This window comes from Electrophorus electricus, chromosome 11, assembly GCF_013358815.1.
Source record: "Electrophorus electricus isolate fEleEle1 chromosome 11, fEleEle1.pri, whole genome shotgun sequence".
NCBI classification, from domain to species: Eukaryota; Metazoa; Chordata; class Actinopteri; order Gymnotiformes; family Gymnotidae; genus Electrophorus; species Electrophorus electricus.
The window spans coordinates 12,513,727-12,537,026 of record NC_049545.1 but is presented as its reverse complement, the minus strand read 5'-3'; the positions used below and the strand labels follow the sequence as shown (position 1 = coordinate 12,537,026).

General features: G+C 36.8%; 1 protein-coding gene, 2 long non-coding RNA genes and 1 other non-coding gene across 7 annotated transcripts; 2 read left to right on the top strand and 2 right to left on the bottom strand.

The window, feature by feature from the left end:
- Window positions 1-743: 743 nt before the first annotated feature.
- LOC113572767 lies at window positions 744-6,728 on the bottom strand. Its single transcript, XR_003410152.2, has 3 exons — window positions 6,647-6,728; window positions 6,006-6,110; window positions 744-779 (listed from the first exon to the last, which is right to left on the bottom strand). It is a non-coding gene; the product is annotated as an uncharacterized LOC113572767 (long non-coding RNA).
- An 876-nt stretch (window positions 6,729-7,604) lies between these two features.
- haao (3-hydroxyanthranilate 3,4-dioxygenase) lies at window positions 7,605-17,320 on the bottom strand. 4 transcript variants are annotated; one of them, XM_035531677.1, is made up of 12 exons: window positions 16,114-17,320; window positions 15,950-16,028; window positions 13,877-14,079; window positions 13,713-13,791; window positions 12,185-12,268; window positions 11,979-12,085; window positions 11,528-11,617; window positions 11,396-11,439; window positions 10,791-10,936; window positions 8,519-8,587; window positions 8,303-8,385; window positions 7,605-8,131 (listed from the first exon to the last, which is right to left on the bottom strand). In XM_035531677.1, the coding sequence occupies exons 3-12, from the start codon at window positions 13,963-13,965 to the stop codon at window positions 8,056-8,058; spliced, it is 867 nt and encodes a 288-aa protein (XP_035387570.1). In that variant the 5' UTR covers window positions 13,966-14,079; window positions 15,950-16,028; window positions 16,114-17,320; the 3' UTR covers window positions 7,605-8,055. The 4 variants fall into 4 exon arrangements, with proteins under 4 accessions (XP_035387570.1, XP_026858381.1, XP_026858382.1 ...); XM_027002580.2 differs by lacking the exons at window positions 15,950-16,028; window positions 16,114-17,320 and having other exon boundaries at window positions 13,877-15,141; XM_027002581.2 differs by lacking the exons at window positions 12,185-12,268; window positions 15,950-16,028; window positions 16,114-17,320 and having other exon boundaries at window positions 13,877-15,147.
- A 10-nt stretch (window positions 17,321-17,330) lies between these two features.
- LOC113572760 lies at window positions 17,331-21,569 on the top strand. Its single transcript, XR_003410150.2, has 3 exons — window positions 17,331-17,541; window positions 17,893-17,968; window positions 21,417-21,569. It is a non-coding gene; the product is annotated as an uncharacterized LOC113572760 (long non-coding RNA).
- trnai-uau lies at window positions 17,343-17,436 on the top strand. The gene is made up of 2 exons: window positions 17,343-17,380; window positions 17,401-17,436. It is a non-coding gene; the product is annotated as a tRNA-Ile (tRNA).
- Window positions 21,570-23,300: the final 1,731 nt, after the last annotated feature.

The window sequence follows — 23,300 nt, the reverse complement described above, 5'->3', positions numbered from 1 at the left end:
GAATCATTTTAGTCTTTCGCTTTCCATGTAAGGGGGTGCATATAAGCCATCATGCATGTTTTCCAACATCCTTTTATTTGTTTGAGTACTTCTAGTACTTCTCTGAACTCATGAATATATCAACAAATTGGGCTAAAACTTGTCATGTTGCTCTAATGCCTGGGTAGCCAGTCTCTGATGTGCTACATTCTACGTTCTGTCAATGGCTCAGGGTCGACAATGTTAAAGACCTAAGCAGGAAGAATGGAAGGGTTGAGCTCTATCTTGAGCGCTAGCCAGATGAGTCACTGCTCATCTATACACAGGCTAAGCAATTTGCACTTTAAATCTGTGCTGATATTGTTATGATTTTGTAGCAGCATGAAAAGATGTGGTGGTAGGAAGGACCTGTCACTTAAAAGCCTGGTCATTTTAAACATTTGAAATGTGCATGTTTATTTGTGGTACACACAATAAAAAAAGAAAAATAATATTCCACAAAAATTCCAGATATACTTGGGTAGTGGCTAATGGTAATGGATAATCTACCAGACATAGTAGTGACGGACAAACAGCAGAAGAATTCCCAAGTGATAGCAACATTAGGACCAAGGGATACAAGCTTGAGAAATACAAAAAGCTGAGAGGAGAGCTAGAAAAGATGGGGAAGGTCAAGGCAACAGTGGCTCCCATGGTAATCGAAGCACTAAGGGCTGAGACCCCCAAACTGGGAGAATGGCTCCAGCAAATCTGAGATCCCCATCCAGAAGAGTGCAGTCCTGGGAACAGCTAGGATACAACTGAGGTAATAAAAAGAGGAAAAGAAGTGTAACTTTGAATTAATAACATAATAACATAAAATATAAGGGAGCACAGAGATTCTGTGTCCTTTCAAAATTATTTTTGTAATTATTATTTCTGTAGAGGCCTCTGCAGGCTTCTGCAAAGGACTGTGGGTAGGCTTCAGAAGACCTCTCCATCAGGCTCAGGACAGTATAGAAAAACAATCTTCTTTAGGATAAGGTCAAGAAAAGTCTTGGTATATAGTGGTAACACTTCCAACTGGTGTGGGTATTGAATATCAGTTTGCATATATTGACTAATGTATTATTTGGATATAATGGTGGAAAATGCAAACACTAATATGTAAAAGAAGGTAAGGCAAATACATAATGTATAAAAAAAAAGTGGGTTCTTTGTGTGATTTTTAGACATTCTGCAGAGGGTGCCTTGTTATCATTTACCATCAATAATTGAAGGACCAACTATTCTCTTCAACTAATTGTGAAGTCATTATTTTCTACTTGAATGATTAACTTTAAAATGAGCTGATTGGGAATTTAGGAACAACATTTATTGACGGATAACCTAAATGCTGCATTGTTCTGTCGGCAAGGGCTGAAGTATCCAAAGGCGTGCATTTTGAAGGTAAGCAGACACATTTTAAAAGTTCTGCAAAGTCAGAAATTTCAGACCTTTGTTCACAGAGTTTTGTAGTGGTTGGGTTTAGGGGTCATAGAAATTGCAGACTGAGTATTGGTGAATGGGAATAGACTGATAACATTATATAAACAATAAAAAATGAGTGATAGAAAAATGGCTGGTGTACATAAATGAAAAAAGTGAGAAAAATTAAAATTAAAATTAAAATAATTGTATGAAAAAAACACGTTCTAAAAATGAAAATAACTATGAAAAAAAACATGCAATAAAAATTTTAATAATTGACAGAAAAAAAACGGCTTGATAAAAAATAGATAACTATGAGACCAGAAACTGTGCAGAAAAAGATAAAGGAACTCAGAGTAAAAAGGAAATATGAGATATGAGATATGAGAACGTGAGATAAAAAGGAAAACGCATGCAAAAAGATCAATGTTAAGTGTAGCTGTTTGTCTACAGTGTCTTGAAGAAGTTACCGAAGAAAAATTGGGTGATAATAACTACTGACGTCACCATACAACTGGTACCATTTAATAACTTTAAGCAGGTCATAATTAGAGATATAGTGGTAAGATCATATATAACTAGCTTTTCAAATAAATAATAATTTTGATGAAGAATTATGTCAAATAATAAGTGACATTGAAAAGCAACAGAAAATTAGAACAAGAGCTCAATTAGTTGAACAACAGTGAAAATTAACAACACCGCATGCAAAACAATTGAGAGAAAGACCTAGATTACAAGCAGAAGAGCAGAGCAGAGGAGAAATGTGAACAACCTTTTCAACTACAGAAAAAAATTCCACCATCATATGCTCCTATACAGGAAGCCATATCAAATCTATATCCAGTACTCACTACAAGAGATTGGACTGAAGCAGAAGTACACATGGAAAGGAAAGTGAAGATAAGGGCTAGCGATGAAGAACGGAATGGGGCTTGCTGAGAGAAGGAATCCTAACACCAGACTCAACAAGAAGTGGATCACCTTCCTTGATCCGGGTAGAGACTGGATATTCAGCCAGAAGTAAAGGAAATTCCTTTTTAGATCCAAACTCAGGGCTTAGCCCAAACAGTCTGTTGACTACCAGAAGGCATGATAAGACAAAAGTCTACACCAAACCAGTTAAAGACTCCATACTCAGAAAAAGAGTTGAGACAAGAAATACAATAGAATCAAGGAGTGAGTCATGCAAAGATGAAAAAAAGTCAATTTGAACTGAGGGAGAAATAATAATAGAGTCAGAAAGAAGATCCAAAAAAGATGTAAAAAGAAGATACAGAAAGAGTTGAAAGAAACGGAAGAGACATGAAAGTATGTTGAGAGAGTTGGATAAAAAGAAAGCTCATTATGAAGAGCAAACAGGATGAGAAGTTCAAAGACAGCATGAAAGAGAAGACGAGCTTCAAGAAAAGGTTTCGTAACAGAGATGACCAAAAAGATTGCTAGAAAGGAAGGAAGACAAAAAAGTAATGGGCTTTGATGAAGAGCACAGTGATAGCAAAGAGGAAGAGGAAGAGGAAGAGGAAGAGGAAGAGGCAGAGGACAAGGAGAAATGCAAAAACCTGTCAATATGCCATCAAATGGTGTTTACTAGCAAGATGGAAATCACCACATACAACAACTAATAGAAGGTCAGGAAGATCAAAGACCCCAGACATATTGCTGGATGTGTTGGCAACCTGGACATATAAGCCACACTTGCCCCAATGAAGGATGGTATTGAAGGTGCCCAGAGGACCTATGGGAGGCCCCGCAGGTAAGGGAGTTTAAATTAATGGTCAGTAAGAATCTCTCTTCCTGGTTGAATCAGGTACTACACACTCTGTGATTGGATCAGAAGGTGCTCACCTCCCCCTGTCCAGTGAGAAGATCAGGATACAAGGTTTCATACTAACCTTATGTATACACTCTATATATGACTAAACACTTGTCAAAATGTTTGAAAAGAGTAGCACAAAAGAATAGTAAAAAGTCATGAAAGCGGGGAAATTAGGTAATAAAAAGAGTGTTTACAGGAAAAGAGGTTTAAACATTGAATTAGACATATTAATAACATTAAACATAAGTATGAACTGGACAGAAGGGTGAAAGCAAAGCAGCATACCAGTGCAGCACATTTCCTGGGAACTGCATCTGTCTTGGGAAGAACTTTCTTAGGAATATTTGATTTCCCTTGTGGAACAAATGCCTCAAGAGTGTTCAGATATTATTTCTGCAACAGGTGGATACTTTGATCATTCAAAAAGTTTGAATCAAGTTTTGCTTAACAAAATAATTTTGTTTTTGTTTATCTCCAATTGTTTATTTTTTGTATGCATTAATTTCAGTGTACATTGAAACACTCTGCAAAAATATCAATAAAACCTAGAAAATTTGGAGTTGACCAGTTGTGTCTATATATATACAGATAGAGAATTAGCACAGCTACAAAGCTAGTGTATTATATCCCATTTTGTGAGCCTTTATGATGTATGGTGTATAATGAATTTGACAAGGGTGGTTGGTGTTGGCTTGTTAGGTCATTATTAGCCTGTTCAGTTTGTGTGACCATGTGGAGACTCGTGTTTGCTCCCTTCCTTTTTACTGCACATTCTTCGCCCATGACAGCTACAAATAACCTACACTTGGACAAAGAATAATTTGTCTTTCACCATTCTGAGCATCGTTAACCCATTCTGATCAAAAATTCATACAATCTGTCTATAATGCAATGTTTTGCCCACCAGTCCATTGTGGATGTCACATTACAGACAATTAACGCTTTTAATACAATCAGAGGGGTAATTTCTATAGGTTTGAGCCTTTCCCTTATTGCATATGCATGTATGGACATTTCACTCTCACAGCAGACTTAAAATTTTAAAAAATTATGCTTATCTTATTAAATCCTGCACTATGTTAATTTTGGAGCCTTTAGAGATTTTATGATATTAGGCAATACAAGATAATATGAACTTAACTTAAAATGATTACTTTTTGAAACAGCAAAAGTGTGCTGATGGTCTGGACTCCTGCACTCCAATTCTTCTCACCATAATGACTCCTGCTGGTTCCAGGACCTCTTTCCAGGTTTTGTCGTGTATATCAGCAAAACAATTCAATTTCCATTTATAGCATTTAGCAGATGCACTTGTCCAGAGCTACATACTTTAACTGTTCCTTTAACTGCTGCCATAGGCAAATGCAGGTGCTTAGTCATACTAGACAGACATCAGTCTCTTGCTAATAATTATATACATTAACAGCTACAGAATGCCTTTTTTTTTTTTGTGTGTGTGTGTGTGTGTGTGTGTGTGTGTGTGTGTGTGTGTGTGTGTGTGTGTGTGTGTGAAAGGATTCTGATCTCTACTGAAGAGTGATTCCAATTCTTTATGAAATTTAAATAGAGGAAGTCTAATAATACTGCCAAGTCATATTTCCCTTATCAAAAGTAACAGCTGTTTTTTATTCTATATGCATGATGCAAATATGACCATTATAGTGAAGGTTTCTTTCAATTTCACTATATTTGCTAAAACCTACTATTTTTGTTTTTCTAACTGTTTAATGTGCTCAGTTCAGCTGAGGCACTGTGAAGATGCATATAATACCTCTGCTATTGCATAACTTTTTTTATCTACAACTTTAGAGTGAAACTCTAAAGAGGAACAAACTAAAAAGAAGCAATGTTGAAGAAAGGCACTACAGTGACTTTCTTCAACAAGTTTATTTTAATGTCTATTGTATTATTATTATTATCTCTCTCTCTGACACACCACACACACACACATAAAAATGAACACTTATTTCCCCCTTACTAAAACAGGGATGCCTCTAACATGTTCTAGCTTAATGTTTAGCACAGGAAAACTAATAACTGAACACTTAATCCCCAGCAGGGAATCAGTCTGAACATGAGATGCTGTAACAAAGGGACAACTGGACTGTAACAGACATGGAGCTTACAACTCTCCTTGAGAGGAGGCGAGAAGCAGCGACTTACTGTGAGTGTTAGGTTTTTGTGTCAATGTCTTTTCTTTAAAGGTAAACTGTTCTTGTGGCAGAGATTTAGCTGTTTTATGTATGAGTGATTAATCATTGGATTACTCTTTTCTTTGGCCTGTATTTAACTTTAATATGCCTTTTCAATACATCATATTTGAGACAAAACCATTAAAATATTTTTCAGTTTAGATGGGCACTATAAAAGCTCAATATATTCTACTACTATCTGTTATTAATTAATGTCAAATCTAAAGATACTAATAAATCTGTAAGGTTTAAATATGTGTATTTCAAGTGCATGCATAGGTTCAAATGTAGCAAGGAGATGTGGCTGCGCATTAAACATACAAAGAGGAAGATGAATTTACCACATTCAAATTATCAGCACTTTACATCAGAACTTGTCAAACACAGAATGTGTTAATTCCTCTGCACAGTCTATGTCATGCATGCACTTAAACAAGCATTGTGATACATGACAGATGTTGGGAATGCTACAATGTAGGAGTTTACATCACAAAAATAAGCATGAGGGTAGGGGGAGAATTGTAATAAATTGAATACTTTGTGTGTGCAGAGCAGGTTATTGCTACCATGTTTAGCAAAACAATGCGCAGGTCCTTAGACTGCAAAGAACAGCACAAAGCATGTGGTATCAGCCTCCATGTAAGCAGCAGTGTCAGCAAACCATAAGATACCTGCAAGAAAGATGTGTATTGCATATATTTTACCTAGATTACCCAGTACAACAGTACAAGAAACCAAACTTTCTGACTGAGAACAATTACTAAGATTGACAATCATTTGCTGAATTTTCTGAATGTGCCACATGTTGATGGGAACCACATTTGAAAAATATTTAATGAATAATATTAATGTAATTTGCATTGAATCAATACATCAAGTGCAGGCATATCCCTAAGTGTGCACTAATGGTATTTTAACCTTTGTCTTTGACACACAAATCAGTGTCATAGTATGTGTCAGAAGTATTTTTGCAAAATTTCTTAAATTAAAATCTGGATGATACACCGAATCTCCGTAATTATATCTCATTAATACATACAGCTAATGACAGTTTGCTATAACTATTAATCATACAAACTATATAATTACAGGATGAATGTCATGACGATAATCATTACCATTCTGTTACATATTTGTTGAGAAGTCAATGGATAACAGAGTAAAATCAATGAAGAATGTTTCTGAAGATAAGGAGATCTGGGCTCACATTGCTGATGTTTCCTTCCTTTAGCAGATCCGGATGTTGACACACAGCCGCCTGATGATCTTTATGGTCAGGTCACCCTACCACCCCTCGCCCGTCTCTACATCTACGCCTTGCATGGATGTTTGTGTGAGGTGGTGTTCACAGCAGCCTGGAACTGGTACTATACTCAAGACCAGAGGCTACCCGGCTATAGCAGTCTGTGGGCCCTCTTCATTTATAGCTCTGCCATATTGCTCTTAGAAGGAATGAGCACGATGCTACAGCAAAGACGCTGCCCCCTGTTGCTCCGGATGACTGTTTACACTTTGTTCATATACCTATGGGAGTTTAGCTGTGGGTTCCTGCTGAGGCTATTGGAAGCATGTCCATGGGACTACTCAGATTTCAAGTATAATCTTAAAGGGCTGGTGACCCTGGAGTATGCTGTACCTTGGGCCTTGGCTGCTCTTCTAGCAGAGAAGCATGTTATTAGGAACACTCTGAAAATACGACTAGATGGATGATCAGGACTGATGGTATACTGTGGCGTAGTCCTGAAACAATTACATCATAGATCCAGGTTGTCCTTTAGAAGCATCACAAATGGAGGTTGCAGCTCAATATGCGTGTGCCAGCAATATGGTCCAAAAACTATTTTAACTAATACTACATTACACAAAAGAATTAAAGAAAACCTTTAATAAAGCATGTAACAAACTAAAACACATTGTTTTGTCAAAGATATTGAAGTAGATAACTTTGAAATAAAGTTTCTGACACGCAGATCTGGATTAAGCATGACTTCCTGGAAGACAAGTGATGCCAGATCCAGAATATAAAACTAAGATAAAAAACTAAGATAACTTTAACCAATGAGAGAAAAGTGAAAGTTAATATATGATTTTAGTTGGTAGTACCCAGTAGTGTAAACAACCTTTGGCATGATATGTAATTTGAAATAAAGATAGCACAAATGAAATTGGAGCGTTCTCTTTAATAGTTGTGAAAAGGCCGTTTTATTTAGCTTTAGACATTCTAAAACTGACTGTTATCCTAAAATTTCACAGAAAACAGGTTTGTTTTACCTTCTATGTCAGAGTCTCAATAACAATGTCATTATGTTAGAATTTATGACTCCTTGATCAACTCAGAAGAGGCATATCTTGATCCCTTTATGTTCCCTTAATACATTTATGAAAATGTAAATTTATGAAGTAACATGGAGCTTCACTTGTACATGATTTTACAAGGACCTAAACTACTGGTTTAAATAAAAATCTCAAACTCACCTTCAAGCAAACAATATGAAAAAGTCTTTTTTTTTATTTCAAATGTAATTAAACATCAGAATTACAGTTCATGCTCTACATTAGTTGTAAAGGGAACTAAGGCATGGGTGAAATCATGTGTGAAGTATATTTTGCAACTCCTTAGAGAGGCCTCTTTCTCTCTGGGTCTTGAGTAACATACAAGGCAACACAACCCTTAGACCTTTGCCAATAATACCTTAGGAGCACACACAAGCACAAATACACAAAAATGCACACACACACACACACACACACACACACAGGTTTGTTACACAAACATTCAGTAAAGCCTGTCTGTACTGCTTGATTAACATCTTACAAAAAATTTCACAAATCGATTGCACTGCTAACTACAAAAACTGCTTACTCAGTCTGTCCAAGTATTAGAAGACAATCTCCTGTAGAGAGATTATACTTGCTGCCATTCATAGTGACATTAGAAGGTCCCTCCTACAGTGAACAATAGTGAATGGAAGGTAACAAAATGTGAAACTTCAAGTAAGCCAAAAGATCAACAAGAATATTGCATATACAGTGGGGGTGTCATGTAATGATGCAGAGTGAGTGAGTCTGAGAAACATACAAGTTGCCAGATCCAGCCATCACTAGCTCTTTTTGAAGGAACAGACTCTCCTGGACCATACAGCACAGTCTAAAAATCAAAGCAACATGGATTATGTCATTATAATAACAAATATCATTTGTATAGCACGTTTTTAAACAGTTTACAGAGTGCTTTACTGAAAATAAAGATTAATAATATTGACATTAAAAGAAAAGTACATGTTGAAAGAACATGCATTGCACAGTAAATAATATAAAAATACAGCATGTAAAAGAAAATGCATAATTTAAAGTAAAAGAAAATGTAAAAAATACATTAGTGCAATCACAGCATGTGCAATCACAGCATGTGAAACAAATTGCACCGTTAAAAGTAAAAAACAGAATTTATGAACTGAGCAATGTAAAGACAAAGCAGAGGCATTTAATTAAAGGCCTTACAGAATAAAAAGCTCTCAACTTCCTTCTTTAAAGTCATTAAATCATTGAGTCCTCAGATGTTTGGAAGAGAAATCCAAAGTTTAGGGCTTTAGCAGCAAAAAGCAGCCTCGGTGCTCTTTAATCAGGTGGTAAGTGTTTTCATCAGCTGATCTGAGGGCCTTTAAGGGTACATTCCTCGTGATCATACAGCTGAGGTAAAGAGGGGCAACAAAAGTCAGCAGTAGGATTTTAAAGTCAATTCTGAATGACACAGGTAGCCAGTGCAGCTCTTCAAAGATTGGTGTAATTTTGTGTGGGCTAGTATTCTGGCAGCTACATTCTGTACTCTATGCAGGTTTGAAATAGTTTTCTTTGAAAGACCTTCTAACAGTACAGTATCCTAGTGGTAGACATTGCTAACATGGTGTTTAAAGCTTACGTCACAATCAAATGTCTTAAATTATAGACTCCAGATAAGTGATTTTATAATCGTTGAGTTGCAGAAAATTATGACCTATTGTGGACTTGATGTCTTCTAGACAGTTAAAAATCAAGTGAATGAGATCCCAGGGGGTGGTGGCTAGAGACATATATAATTGTGTGTTGTCTGAATAATAATGAAATGAAAGATTATATTTACTGACGCCTGTGGTCAATGGTAGCATATAAAGATTATAGAGCACTGGTCCCAAAATTGAACCTTGCGGGACACCACAGGATAGCGCATGGCATTTAAAGCTGCTCGCACCCAGTGTGTCATAGTACTCATGACTGGTCAGATATGACTGGAAGCAGTTCCAAACAATACCAGTTAAGCCAACCCAGTTTCTTAAATAGTCTAGCAGTATACAATGTTCAACTCTGTCAAAGGCAGTTCTGAGGTCAAGAAGAACCAGTATAAATAGGTTAGCAGTGTCACAGTTTAGCCTGAGATCTTTCAGGAATTTTGTTAGTCTCATTTAATTCATTACAATTTAAGTAATCTTGTAGTTGTAGAGAGACAGCATTCTCAATTACCTTTTCTAAGGTGGGAATATTGGACACTGGTCTCAAATTTCTTCTTCTTTAGAAAAGGCCTGATAACCAATGTTTTGAGACTCTATGGGTCTAAATTGTTTAAGTGAATGATTAACAATATTAACAAAGTTATTCAATAGTGAGCTGAAAACTTGTTTAAAGAACTTTAATGCTATGCTGTCTTGCTCACCGTCTGTAATATTTAAACGTGAAGTCACTTTTGTAAGTGTATCAAGGTCAATCTGAGAACTCAGACCAAGTGCTTCCTGGTGCATTATTAACATATTGGCATGGTTACCATCATCACCATAATGGTATTATCATTGACACTGTCTAATACTAATCAATATCCTCATCTCTTTTGCAAGTCTCACATGAGTAAGTGAAATTTCAGTAAGTGTAAAGAATATGAAAGTTCCTTGCAAAAACAGGCAGATGGCAGTTTGGATCAGAAGCTACACAATCCTTTTACTTCAGCCATGTTGTGAATGGGAATGATGAATCTTGTGAACTGCAGGCCATGTGCCAGTTCTGAATGAATTTCCAAGACACACTGTCTGTATCTGCTACCTGCCTGTGTCAGTACCTAGAAGCAAATCACTCCATAGCTTCCATTTAGTCTTTCTGATTGCTCATCCAGGTTTGGCATCCCCTCATTGGCTCCCCCAGAAAAAAAGGAGGTCTGATTGGTCGACTTAGATTTTATCAGTAACCAAGAAACTCTTTTTAAAAAACACCCATTTTTGCTGACACACTGAGAAAAACTTTGTGATCTTTTTGTCACTTGTTCATGAACTAATGAGGCCATCCATAGTGAGAAAGCATGTAGTAAGTTTTGCTCTATGCCTCCTTACCTCAGTCTCAAACTGAGTTCCAAATAGGTCTACAGGCTGTCCGCTGGTCAGGGCAGGCCTGTGCTTGTCCACCCAGTCGCTGAAGCTGAAGGGGGTCATTACGTTCATAGTATTGAGGGGGTACGGAGCTGGCTTGATAGGGTCAGCTACACATGCTCACAGTGAAAAGTGAATCAGTGAATAGATTTGTTCATGAACAAACTGATAAAGCTAGAAACACATTGAAATAAGGCATATACAACCCTCCAGAAATACTGGGACAGTGATGTTAGAACGTTGTTTGTCATATACTTAAGATCTTTCACTAAAATGGTTAAAAACACCTACATGAGTTAGCAAGCAGACACTTTTCACTTAAGAGCACTTTATCATGTGTATAAGTGTTTTAGAGTTTTGAATTAACAGCAAAATTGTGACTAGGCCATTCTGGGTAAATGTAGATTTTGGTGGGTGGCTCAGATCCAGCTGGAATATCAGCAGAAGTAGCAATTCTGACCTCAGCATAATGATAATTATGAACTATACTGGAATCGTATCAGACACATGAAGGTTTAATAAAGCATGTGTGAGTGGCTATGGTGGTGTTGTGGACAGTAAGCACTTGCCTGGGTCAGGTTTCCCAGTCTTGTGCTGATTTGAAGCCATAAACCTGACAACAAAAAGTTTTTTTCTGTACACACACAGCTGTATGGAGCAAAACCCATGGAGCAAAAAGCCGACTTATAACCATGACTTACTTCTCAATAATTGGAATTAACTGGGTACCCAGGTTTTCACAATAAAACCAGTGTTCAAAAAGGATGTCTGTGCTGTGATCCACATAGTACCTGGAAGCAAAAACAGTACCTGGTGGTGAAAAAGGTGTGTGCATGCCTCTCAGGTAAAATTCAGGTCACATTTCAGGTGGAAAAAATATTGCAGCAAGTGGACATCTTCAATATTTTTATTTAACAGCACGATGTATGCTACTGGCATATTGAAGTCACTTGCTTTCTGTCAATGAAATGTTAAACCAAATATTTTACATCAACATAAAGACCAAAAAGTGAAGTCGCAGTGAATTAACTCTAATGATGAAAGGATCTCAAGGGGATGAAACATGTGGAAAAATGAAGTGGAAAAATGAAGAAAGGCTTTGCTTTGAGACTGTGTGTGTTATGGGGTTTTACTGGGAGCTGACTCAGTTACCGGAGGCAGTCTCTCTCTGAGTGTAGCCTTCTCCTCTCCACCACCAAGCCCACCGTGTTAGCCTGTCTCTGTGGAGAGTGGGGAATTCGTGCTGGCAACAGAAACATCTGGAGAGGGAAGCACAAACACAAGCAACAAAGTGTATAGAGCCATAACTGTTGCACAAAAAGCAAAGATAGGACGGTCAGTACAGTCACAATTCGCACCTCTCCTTCTCGGATTTTCACATCTTTGTGCTTGCCATTCTCTATCACTTTCAGGACCATGTCACCACGGATCTGGTAAAACAGCTGCGATACAGAGTATAGTCACGTAAAATGTCAGTAACAAAAATGCACCAATATGACCAGTTTCACAACATTTATTTAATAATCAATGGTCTGTGATTTCACATTTAAGAGTGTCAATGCTCAATTATATGAACTATTTATTTATAGGATCAGTTGCTTCAAATAAATGACTATATTGACAGGGTATTATGCATATCTCTAGGCCTACTAGTTGCCAGAGAAGCTTTAGGCTGTTTCTTTACAACAATAAGCTTTTGTTGCCCTCTACTGACCAAGAATCACTAATACTATATTTAGGGTCTTCATATAACATGTTGTAATTAATCCTTAGATTCCTAACCTACTGACCAAGTACTCAAGAAATTGGAGTATATATAAGGTTCAACATATACAAATGTATTATAAAAATAAGGTACAAAGATTTTTCTAATATTATGAAATAAAATGTACAATGTTAATGCTTACTTGATCCAACAAAAAATGGATTACTATATTCAAGTTCCTCAAAAGTAACAAAGTATTGTAGGAGAAACATGTAATTTTAAAAATCCTCTGTATTCATCCTCTACAGATTTATAGACAAAGACACAGAAGCAAAGTAGACTTAAGTAGCAAGTTGCACTTTCTGAGAGACTCTCAAAGACTTTCTGGGAATCTATACACATCTAACACATTTAAATAGCTTTTTATTGATAAAAAAAAAAACCTCAATGTCTATAAAACAATCATATGGCCTCTCTAATGCAAACAGATACATGGTAACTGCAGAAAGGCAAAGACATTGTCCTCGTTATGAAACCTCCATGAAAAATCAATGCAGTTGAGAAGATAAAGTCCAAAGACTGTTTATATAGTGATTTTGGCAGGAACACACAATAATTAACCCATATGATACATTTTCATTAGTCACTGCTGGTCAAGAACTGTTTAAGAATGACAGAATATTCAAAGTTTGAAAAATTAACTCTAATTAGTTTCCTTCTTTACCTGATTTTATAGTCTAGACATATCAGAATCAAAAGGAGTTTGGTAGATGTTAGGAACGCGGGTGAAGAGTTTCACTTCAAAGCCAGGCCACCCTTAGTAGATTAACCATTTGATGTGCAAACACTGATTGAAAATGTCCATTTGTGGTAGCAGTAGGAAAGGCTTCCCAAGAGGTAGAGTAAGAATTTTACAGTGTATGAAATTACAATCCTGCTTCGGGCCTGTATAGTCACTACTGAACATAAGTGGTAAATAAAGAAGAAAAACAAATCTCAAGCTTCAGTTACCCAGTAGGTCTAATCTGATTACCTGTTAAGCATGAAGCCATAATCAGGAATTAGTGCCATTAGAGACGTGCCGCACCATAAAAAGTGTGATTAATATAGAATATAGTTTTGACTTCATTTGAAATAAAAAAAAGTTTGGAGTTTGCCAATTTAAGCATTCTATACTTTACCTCTTCACCCTCCTCTATGTGGTAATCCTTACGTATGTTTGGGCCACCAACATACATAATGTTTAGCTGATGGAAGAACCTGAAATTCATTTTATTTCTGATTCTTTTTTATGTATATGGTGATATTATTTAGATAGTCTTGCAATGTAATTAGATTTACTTACATTAATTTGTTGCATACAGGTGGCAAGAAAGAACTTTCATTCTCCTTAATCCATTTGTTTACGTTGACATGAAAAGACTCGTTCGTCATTTTGCTTGCTAATTTGCAATGACAGTACTTTAGTCCAAATCTGGCTGCTCAACTTGTCTTAGTGCAGTTGTCACGTTAGGTAGATTGTCTCTCCTGTGTCTGAAGTTAAACCACCTGCTGGGTCGGGTGAGAACAACGTGTGTAGTTATCCAATGGAAGCTAGTTAGGTTAGATGTGAAGCACGAACCCAGACCTTGCAGCTACATAGATTAACTAGCTAGCTAAGTATTTTTGGAAAAGCATTAGCTAGCTAGTGGGAACAGATGTTTCTTCGTTTCAGTTGTCCCAATTTCTTCTTGTTTTTTTTTTTTTTTTTTGCTAACTAGCCATCTTATATGTAACATACTAGATATATAGCTAGTTACGTTGGGTAACGTGTTTTGTAATTAGCTATCTAGCTATCTGAATAGCCTAAGCCATTGAAAATTACGTAGCTAGCTAACGTTAACATTGTGGCTAGGTAAATTAGCTACGTACATCTCATCTAGCACACAAACGTTAGCTGTTAGCTAGCTAGTTGAGTAACTAGGTAAATTATCGTTTCTCAAAGGCGCACAGCTATACATAGCTATAGGTCCGTGACGCTCAGTGAGCTAGCGAATAGTTACCTAGCGTTAGGTGGCTAGCGGTTAGCTCGATTACAATAAAAAATTTATGTTCGCCATCTAACATTAGCTGTCCAACATAGCTAGTTTAGCAGCTAGCTACTTCATATTATATTAATATTGTGCCTATTGTTAAAGTACAGAACTAGCTAACTGTTACGCAAATAAATAATATTATTTGATGTTAATAATCTTATTTAATACTCCGTGATGTCACTGTTTTATTAGTAAGTGAGGTAGCGTTAGCTAGCTAAAAAGCATGTCTTTTAAACTGTTTAAAAGGTTAGATTCTTCGGAGCTAACGTTGTCTAGCAAACTTAAATAGAACGTCTTTCAAACTTAATGGACAGGTTAAACGGAACGTAGTTAACCTAGCGTTAAATGCTGGCTGTAAAGTAATCTATTGGTTAATGTTATATCAAGCCGCCAATCCTAATAGAACAGTAACTTGCCAAAGCAGCGCTCTCTATAATGTAGTGCTAGTTAATCCTGAATAATTAGTTAAAAGGCGTGTAGGATCGCTCAGCGGATTAAGTAGACTTAAGTAGCAAGTTGCACTTTCTGAGAGACTCTCAAAGACTTTCTGGGAATCTATACACATCTAACACATTTAAATAGCTTTTTATTGATAAAAAAAAAACCTCAATGTCTATAAAACAATCATATGGCCTCTCTAATGCAAACAGATACATGGTAACTGCAGAAAGGCAAAGACATTGTCCTCGTTATGAAACCTCCATGAAAAATCAATGCAGTTGAGAAGATAAAGTCCAAAGACTGTTTATATAGTGATTTTGGCAGGAACACACAATAATTAACCCATATGATACATTTTCATTAGTCACTGCTGGTCAAGAACTGTTTAAGAATGACAGAATATTCAAAGTTTGAAAAATTAACTCTAATTAGTTTCCTTCTTTACCTGATTTTATAGTCTAGACATATCAGAATCAAAAGGAGTTTGGTAGATGTTAGGAACGCGGGTGAAGAGTTTCACTTCAAAGCCAGGCCACCCTTAGTAGATTAACCATTTGATGTGCAAACACTGATTGAAAATGTCCATTTGTGGTAGCAGTAGGAAAGGCTTCCCAAGAGGTAGAGTAAGAATTTTACAGTGTATGAAATTACAATCCTGCTTCGGGCCTGTATAGTCACTACTGAACATAAGTGGTAAATAAAGAAGAAAAACAAATCTCAAGCTTCAGTTACCCAGTAGGTCTAATCTGATTACCTGTTAAGCATGAAGCCATAATCAGGAATTAGTGCCATTAGAGACGTGCCGCACCATAAAAAGTGTGATTAATATAGAATATAGTTTTGACTTCATTTGAAATAAAAAAAAGTTTGGAGTTTGCCAATTTAAGCATTCTATACTTTACCTCTTCACCCTCCTCTATGTGGTAATCCTTACGTATGTTTGGGCCACCAACATACATAATGTTTAGCTGATGGAAGAACCTGAAATTCATTTTATTTCTGATTATTTTTTATGTATATGGTGATATTATTTAGATAGTCTTGCAATGTAATTAGATTTACTTACATTAATTTGTTGCATACAGGTGGCAAGAAAGAACTTTCATTCTCCTTAATCCATTTGTTTACGTTGACATGAAAAGACTCGTTCGTCATTTTGCTTGCTAATTTGCAATGACAGTACTTTAGTCCAAATCTGGCTGCTCAACTTGTCTTAGTGCAGTTGTCACGTTAGGTAGATTGTCTCTCCTGTGTCTGAAGTTAAACCACCTGCTGGGTCGGGTGAGAACAACGTGTGTAGTTATCCAATGGAAGCTAGTTAGGTTAGATGTGAAGCACGAACCCAGACCTTGCAGCTACATAGATTAACTAGCTAGCTAAGTATTTTTGGAAAAGCATTAGCTAGCTAGTGGGAACAGATGTTTCTTCGTTTCAGTTGTCCCAATTTCTTCTTGTTTTTTTTTTTTTTTTTGCTAACTAGCCATCTTATATGTAACATACTAGATATATAGCTAGTTACGTTGGGTAACGTGTTTTGTAATTAGCTATCTAGCTAGCTGAATAGCCTAAGCCATTGAAAATTACGTAGCTAGCTAACGTTAACATTGTGGCTAGGTAAATTAGCTACGTACATCTCATCTAGCACACAAACGTTAGCTGTTAGCTAGCTAGTTGAGTAACTAGGTAAATTATCCCGTTTCTCAAAGGCGCACAGCTATACATAGCTATAGGTCCGTGACGCTCAGTGAGCTAGCGAATAGTTACCTAGCGTTAGGTGGCTAGCGGTTAGCTCGATTACAATAAAAAATTTATGTTCGCCATCTAACATTAGCTGTCCAACATAGCTAGTTTAGCAGCTAGCTACTTCATATTATATTAATATTGTGCCTATTGTTAAAGTACAGAACTAGCTAACTGTTACGCAAATAAATAATATTATTTGATGTTAATAATCTTATTTAATACTCCGTGATGTCACTGTTTTATTAGTAAGTGAGGTAGCGTTAGCTAGCTAAAAAGCATGTCTTTTAAACTGTTTAAAAGGTTAGATTCTTCGGAGCTAACGTTGTCTAGCAAACTTAAATAGAACGTCTTTCAAACTTAATGGACAGGTTAAACGGAACGTAGTTAACCTAGCGTTAAATGCTGGCTGTAAAGTAATCTATTGGTTAATGTTATATCAAGCCGCCAATCCTAATAGAACAGTAACTTGCCAAAGCAGCGCTCTCTATAATGTAGTGCTAGTTAATCCTGAATAATTAGTTAAAAGGCGTATAGGATCGCTCAGCGGATGGAGCTCCAGTGGCGCAATCGGTTAGCGCGCGGTACTTATACAGCAGTACATTGCAGAGCCATGCCGAGGTTGTGAGTTCGAGCCTCACCTGGAGCAGATATTTTGGAATTGTACACGTACATAAGAGTGTTGTGAATAACTAGAAATGATTACTAGGCTATAACAACAATATTACGGACATATTTCTGGTGAAAAAGAAAGGTAAGTCGTACAGTTATTAAATTTAATGCCAAAACCCAAAAGGTAAACGTTGGAACATTTTGAATAAGAACAGTGCTATGAACTGTACGGCTATTTTCAAATGTATAAGGTACAGATTCGCCAATGGCCGATGGAAACAATGTCTTTTCTGTACCCTACTTATTTATTAAGATATTCATATATTTAACAAAATAAATCCTTAAACCTGAATTCTTGACAAAGCTTTAAATAAATGTCCTCAATCCTCACTATCATAACATTTAATCTTCATTCACAACCTTTATTCATTTTGTGGTTGTTGTTAAATAAATTTCTCTCACTGACACAGATTATACATATTTTTGACTACAGATGGCACTACAACATAATTGGAGGAAAAGGCTTTCACATCTTAATTTTTCCCCAACTGATGGCAGTATTGTACAAGGTTTGTGGTTAGGGCTAGGATTTTTTAAATGATACTGATTTATTTCTGTATTTCTCTCTCTCTCTCTCTCTCTCTCTCTCTCTCTCTCTCTATATATATATATATATATATATATATATATATATATATATATATATATTATTTTTATTTTTATTTTTTTTTTTTTTTTACCATTTAAGCAGTGCAATTCATTGTCCTGCATTGCTGTCTCTAATGTATTTCAGTTTTATTGTAAGCATTCACCACCCAGTGTCACCCATTTCCTATTATTAGCTTTACCATGAGCTTTATTTTATTTATGGCACTTTTAAAAGCAATGTTTTCTTCTTTACCAAAGAGATATTAGAAATAGAATAAAATTGAATAAACAGTAAAAAAAAAAAAAAAAAAAAAAAAAAAAAAAAAAAAGATAAAATGCAAAACAAAGAATACATTGCAAGAACAGAAAATAAAGTGCAACAGTATTCACAACACAACTTTACTCTGACAGATTGTTTATAGATCTTTATAGACAGATTGTTTCACCCCCTGCCCCCAGAAAACTGTATCCTCTTTATCCTTTCAAAAATGTCAAAAAGGTATTCCATTAAAATCTCAACTTTATTTCTATCCCAGGGTACATTACACCTGATCCCAGGGTACGTTACACCTGATCCCAGAGTACATTGCTTCTTAGTGTCATTATGGTGATCACAGTGGCCACCAGTCATTTAATTCAGTAAAAGATCAGCATCCTTCCCCAGCTGGTCAAAACTATTGACATTTGTGTGACATGGACAATTAGTAGCTCATCATCTTTAAGCTGTAAAAGCATGTTTTATAACTTTCTTCTGATAAAAAAACTTAAAACTGCTCTTCAGACTGACTATTTAAGATACTACTAGTGATCCAGCTTTAAAGAATTAGTTGATGAATGTTAATGTTTAATAGCAGCTCAACGCTGACTAACTGAAGATGTATTATGTTGCCATTCAGAGGTTGTATGGTTCCATAAATTATTTTTAGATAGTTGACATTAGGATGCAGATGTTTGTGCATAGCCTACTCAGACCATTATCTTCTACCAATGATGAAAATGGATTATGTATTTACTCCTTATTTTAGCCTATTTGGTACTGTGAAATATAGACAAAGTGATTATTTAAATCCAGGTAGTCTTGATGAGTGCGCTGTTGGACTGTGCCATCCTAGTGTAGGTCTGACTCTCAACTGGGGCTGTAATGAATCAGAAAACCAAGCTAAGACTGTAGAGTGCAGACAACTGGCTAGAAGGAACACCTCTCTCCAATCTCTCCAAGTTCCTGCAATGAAAATTTATAAAACTGACTTGAATGCCCCAGAAGCTAGTTACCAATATAAACAGCATGGCTTTCTGAGGGGTTTGGCTTCCCTCTCAAGAGCATATTAGGCAAAGATGCAATTAACATGAGATCAGTGGAAAACAAGGTTAGCGCCGAGAAAGAAACCATCTCTCTCTCTGTCCTCTTTGAACAGGACCCACGTTAACACACAGTGGAACAGGCGAGATGTTCTTCATCTCAGATGTCTCTCACTCATAAACACATCCTCTAGAATGATCGGTGGGAGCAGTGGTCTCACACACAGTTTCCAAGACTCATCATCCTGGCTAAGAGCAGGTGGTTAGGTGCCAGGGAAAGTGTGTAAAGCTATTTGTGAGACTAAACATGTAGTACTTCCAATTTATTTTGCTCTTAAATAGAAAGAAGGCTAGAGCAGTAGAACATTTTAAAAAGACAGAGTGTGAAAACAATTACCAATGTTACAGTGGGATATTTTGCTATCAAGGTGTTAACCATATGGTTGGAAATCATAAATTGCTTAAAAGGGTCTATAATCTGTGTTGTACTGGTTGTGAATATGACATTTTCATTTTTTGTTTGTTTGTTTTAGTGCACTAAGCTTATTGTTCTTATATTATCCATTTTTACACTTTTCAAGCATAACTGATTTGTTCATTTTTGGTTATGTCATGGGGAATTTTGCAACTAATAGCAAACAGAAATGGGGTCAGTAATCAGGCCAACTGTTACCATGTCCTCTAAGACATGGATTTACATGCTGCACATTTGATGTGTGTTCTTGTGAAATTAGTGCCCTGCCCCTACAGGCCCTCTATCAATGGGAAGACAGCAACATCCATCATCATTGCGTTCTGTCTGCACTTGTGATCCATTAAGGCAGCATAAGCCAACTTGTCTTTGGAACACAGACAAAATGTGCATTTCTGAAATAAATCCTGACATTTCTAGCAGTGCTTTTCTTAAATGTACCATTTCCCCTTTTGACAGCTTTTTTATTTTCTAATCTTTATTTGTAGTTCACGTCTTATTTAAGGGACGTGTGAACCCTTAAATCATTGTGCTGATGACTAAGGAGTAGTTCTGGGGGTGGGACGGCTTAACGTTTGGAGTCTGAACTTTCACTCTGAGTGGCAAGGCCTGCTGCTTTATCTCGCTCATCTACGCAACAAGAGCGGCGTTCTCTAGAGCAAACCTTCTCCCCCATTAACAAAAGATCTTTAACCCTTGATTACAATTGAAACATGCCATAGTGAGCCAAGATATGTGAATAAATCTCTCTGCCATAACACTATACTGAGCATAAAGACAACACTTTAACATGCAAAGGATCGCAAAAAGGATTACAGATCAGTGTTTCAAAAATAAATTAGCCTTTCAGACTTCAGAATCAGACTAGATTTTAGAGTCAGAACAATTGCTTTACAATGAATGTACACAAATGTGAAACAAATGTTTACCCGTTTTGTTTGAAGTCTTTCTGATATTGCAGAGCATTCTTGGGTGCTTGTGCCAGCTGTGCCCTTAGGCACATAGGGCTTTGCTAGGGTTTGCTCCTACAAGTCTGCAAAATACATTTGAAACTGGAAGAGCTGTTCGGTTTTTATGGTTTCAAGGGGGAAAAAAATAGACATTTAAAAATTGCACCGTTTTGAAAGGGATATGTATGTTGACTCATGTGTCCTATTCACTGGGCTATGAACACTGTACAAAGTCAACCAACAGACATGCCAACAATTTATTGTAGGAGTTATCCACTAATGTGTGCTTTTATGATGTTCAGCTTTATGTGTTGAAGCCATTGTGCACACTCACTGCATGATCTGCTGCTTACTTTTTGTTTATAAAAAGAATTGTGGCATGTACCCCACATGTAAGCAACAGATTGTGTTGGTCTCAGTGGGAGGGGTTAATATAAGACTATATAGACTATAGTCTCTTTGGTAACAATCACCTCTGCACAACTAATGACAAAGGACTGTGGCATGTGATTGTGCTAGTCAGTGAGATATGACAGTTCTTTGGCACAGTGTCATATATTTTGGCCCTTGGGCAGTTCTCATTATGACAGAATGTATTATTGTCATTATTGTGACTGTTCTTTTATTCCGTACTTCATTTTGCTCCAGGAAGATTGATGATGAAGCGGTTACATCTCTGAATGTGATGTCACCTCACTTGGCATGACAAACAGCAGGCCAGTGATCTGAGGTCCAATGCTGTCAAAAGTATGCTTTGTTTCTAACCATATTTAAGGTCATGAACATTAAAAAAAAATCTGCTTTTCTTTCATGTGTCAGAAATTTCTCAAGTAATGTCTACTGTGTCAATAGCATGTTTTTGCGATTAATTATCAAATCAAACCATTACAAATTCTAAGAAACAATCTGTCTATTTGAACTTCTTGTGAAAAATAAAAAGTAAAAAAATTTAAACAGTTACTCACCTCCTGTTTCAGCCCTCCTGCTCCTGTGAACAAAACGTTCTTTAGTGCTTGCTAATTTATAAGCACATAAAAAAACTTTCTCAGCTTTGTTGTAATAGCTGAGATCTTTTTGTCTGGACTGCCCTGATGTGTTTTCATGCAGTATGCGTTGGTTTTTTTGACTCACACAAAACCACCGGAAAGAAAAGTTTGGAGCTAGTGCTAACTGGTAGAAGCAGAGTGTGGGAAGAGTGGGTTAGCTTCACAGGAGGAGGAGGATCTTCAAAGGGTTTTGAATTCTTCAACTGTACACTGAAATCTCTTTCAGCCTAATTAAATACAACTCTAAGTGGAGACCCCTCTGCCAGTTTCCATGATGCCACATATTTCTGGTGTACTGAAAAACTTGACTGGTGTTGCAGAACTTAAATCCACCTCACTCACACTGCTACAGAACTAGATCATGATTTTATGAGCATCATATTCACTAAAAAATATTTGCTAATTGTGAGACTCTAAATTGGAGACTCATGATAGTTACTGTTTATCCTGGCACATCTCTGTCATGGCAGTATAAAACCCTCTGTTTTGTAGACAGCTCTAGTTCAGCAGGTAGGGCTATTTCAAAATGGGTGTGTAAGTTACCAGCATTTTTCCACTGAACCTTCAGTATGTGAATTAGCTCCCTGAAACTGGTCACATACTGCAGTTCGCTGAAAAGTCAGTCCTGCAGAAGTATTCATTCGGGGCGCCTTTGCATGGAGAGTTCCACTGAACTTGATTCCTCCATTAAGTTCTCCTGAAAGACTTGGAATCTTTGTTAAAAGACAGGGTCTTTTAACAATATAATGCCTGTTTTGGAAATGTTTCTTTGTTTTATCAGGCAGACCATGCTCTATTCTCTTTCCTCCCTTCAGTTTTGAACAATTTGAACAAGACAGCACAAGCCCACATCCTCTGGACCCACTGCATCCATCCAGATACCACGAATAACGAGCATACTGTGTTTGATTTATAAGTGTTTAAAGTGTCAAATAGCCTGGCTGTGTTCACATATAAGTCCAACATCTTCCTTGTAGAAGAGCCTTCCATGCCAAGCCCCTAAGCTCATGTCAGCCAGGCGGTTTTGAATGGGTGGTCTGAACCATGAAGCTAAAAGACATTAAGTGCTCAAAATATGAATGGGAGAAATGACCTTTTAAGTGTCTGTACTGTTTAAGTGTCTTTATAAACAGAAGATTAATAAAAATGTAGGACTGATTACATTTTCAGTGTTACAGTGGCACTAGCTATGAAAGCTGATGCTACATTACTTCTTTTTATCTCCGTATACTCCTCCTCCAATCTTCTTCCATACAAAGATGAGTCATATTCTCTCTTTTATGTTCCACATTCCATTCACTGCTGCTACAGTGGTGTAGAATTTGTTCAGAAATAAGACATCAGGTGGTGAGCTGATGCCTCGGGAGATGCTGAACCTTCCCCACTGTTCTGCCGGAGACTCTGGCAACAGCATGATACCAGAGCAAAGAGAACAAGCCCTCTCAGCCTGAAGACACATGGGACAGTCCTGTCATAAACCGTCTTA

Excerpts from the sequence above, each read along its gene's own strand:
- haao (XM_035531677.1), bottom strand. The coding sequence starts at position 13,965 with ATGACGAACGAGTCTTTTCATGTCAACGTAAACAAATGGATTAAGGAG. Across the intron at positions 13,792-13,876 it reads CCTGTATGCAACAAATTAAT|GTTCTTCCATCAGCTAAACA; the intron begins GTAAGTAAATCT and ends AATGAATTTCAG. Across the intron at positions 11,440-11,527 it reads TTAATTCCAATTATTGAGAA|GTTTATGGCTTCAAATCAGC; the intron begins GTAAGTCATGGT and ends TTTTGTTGTCAG.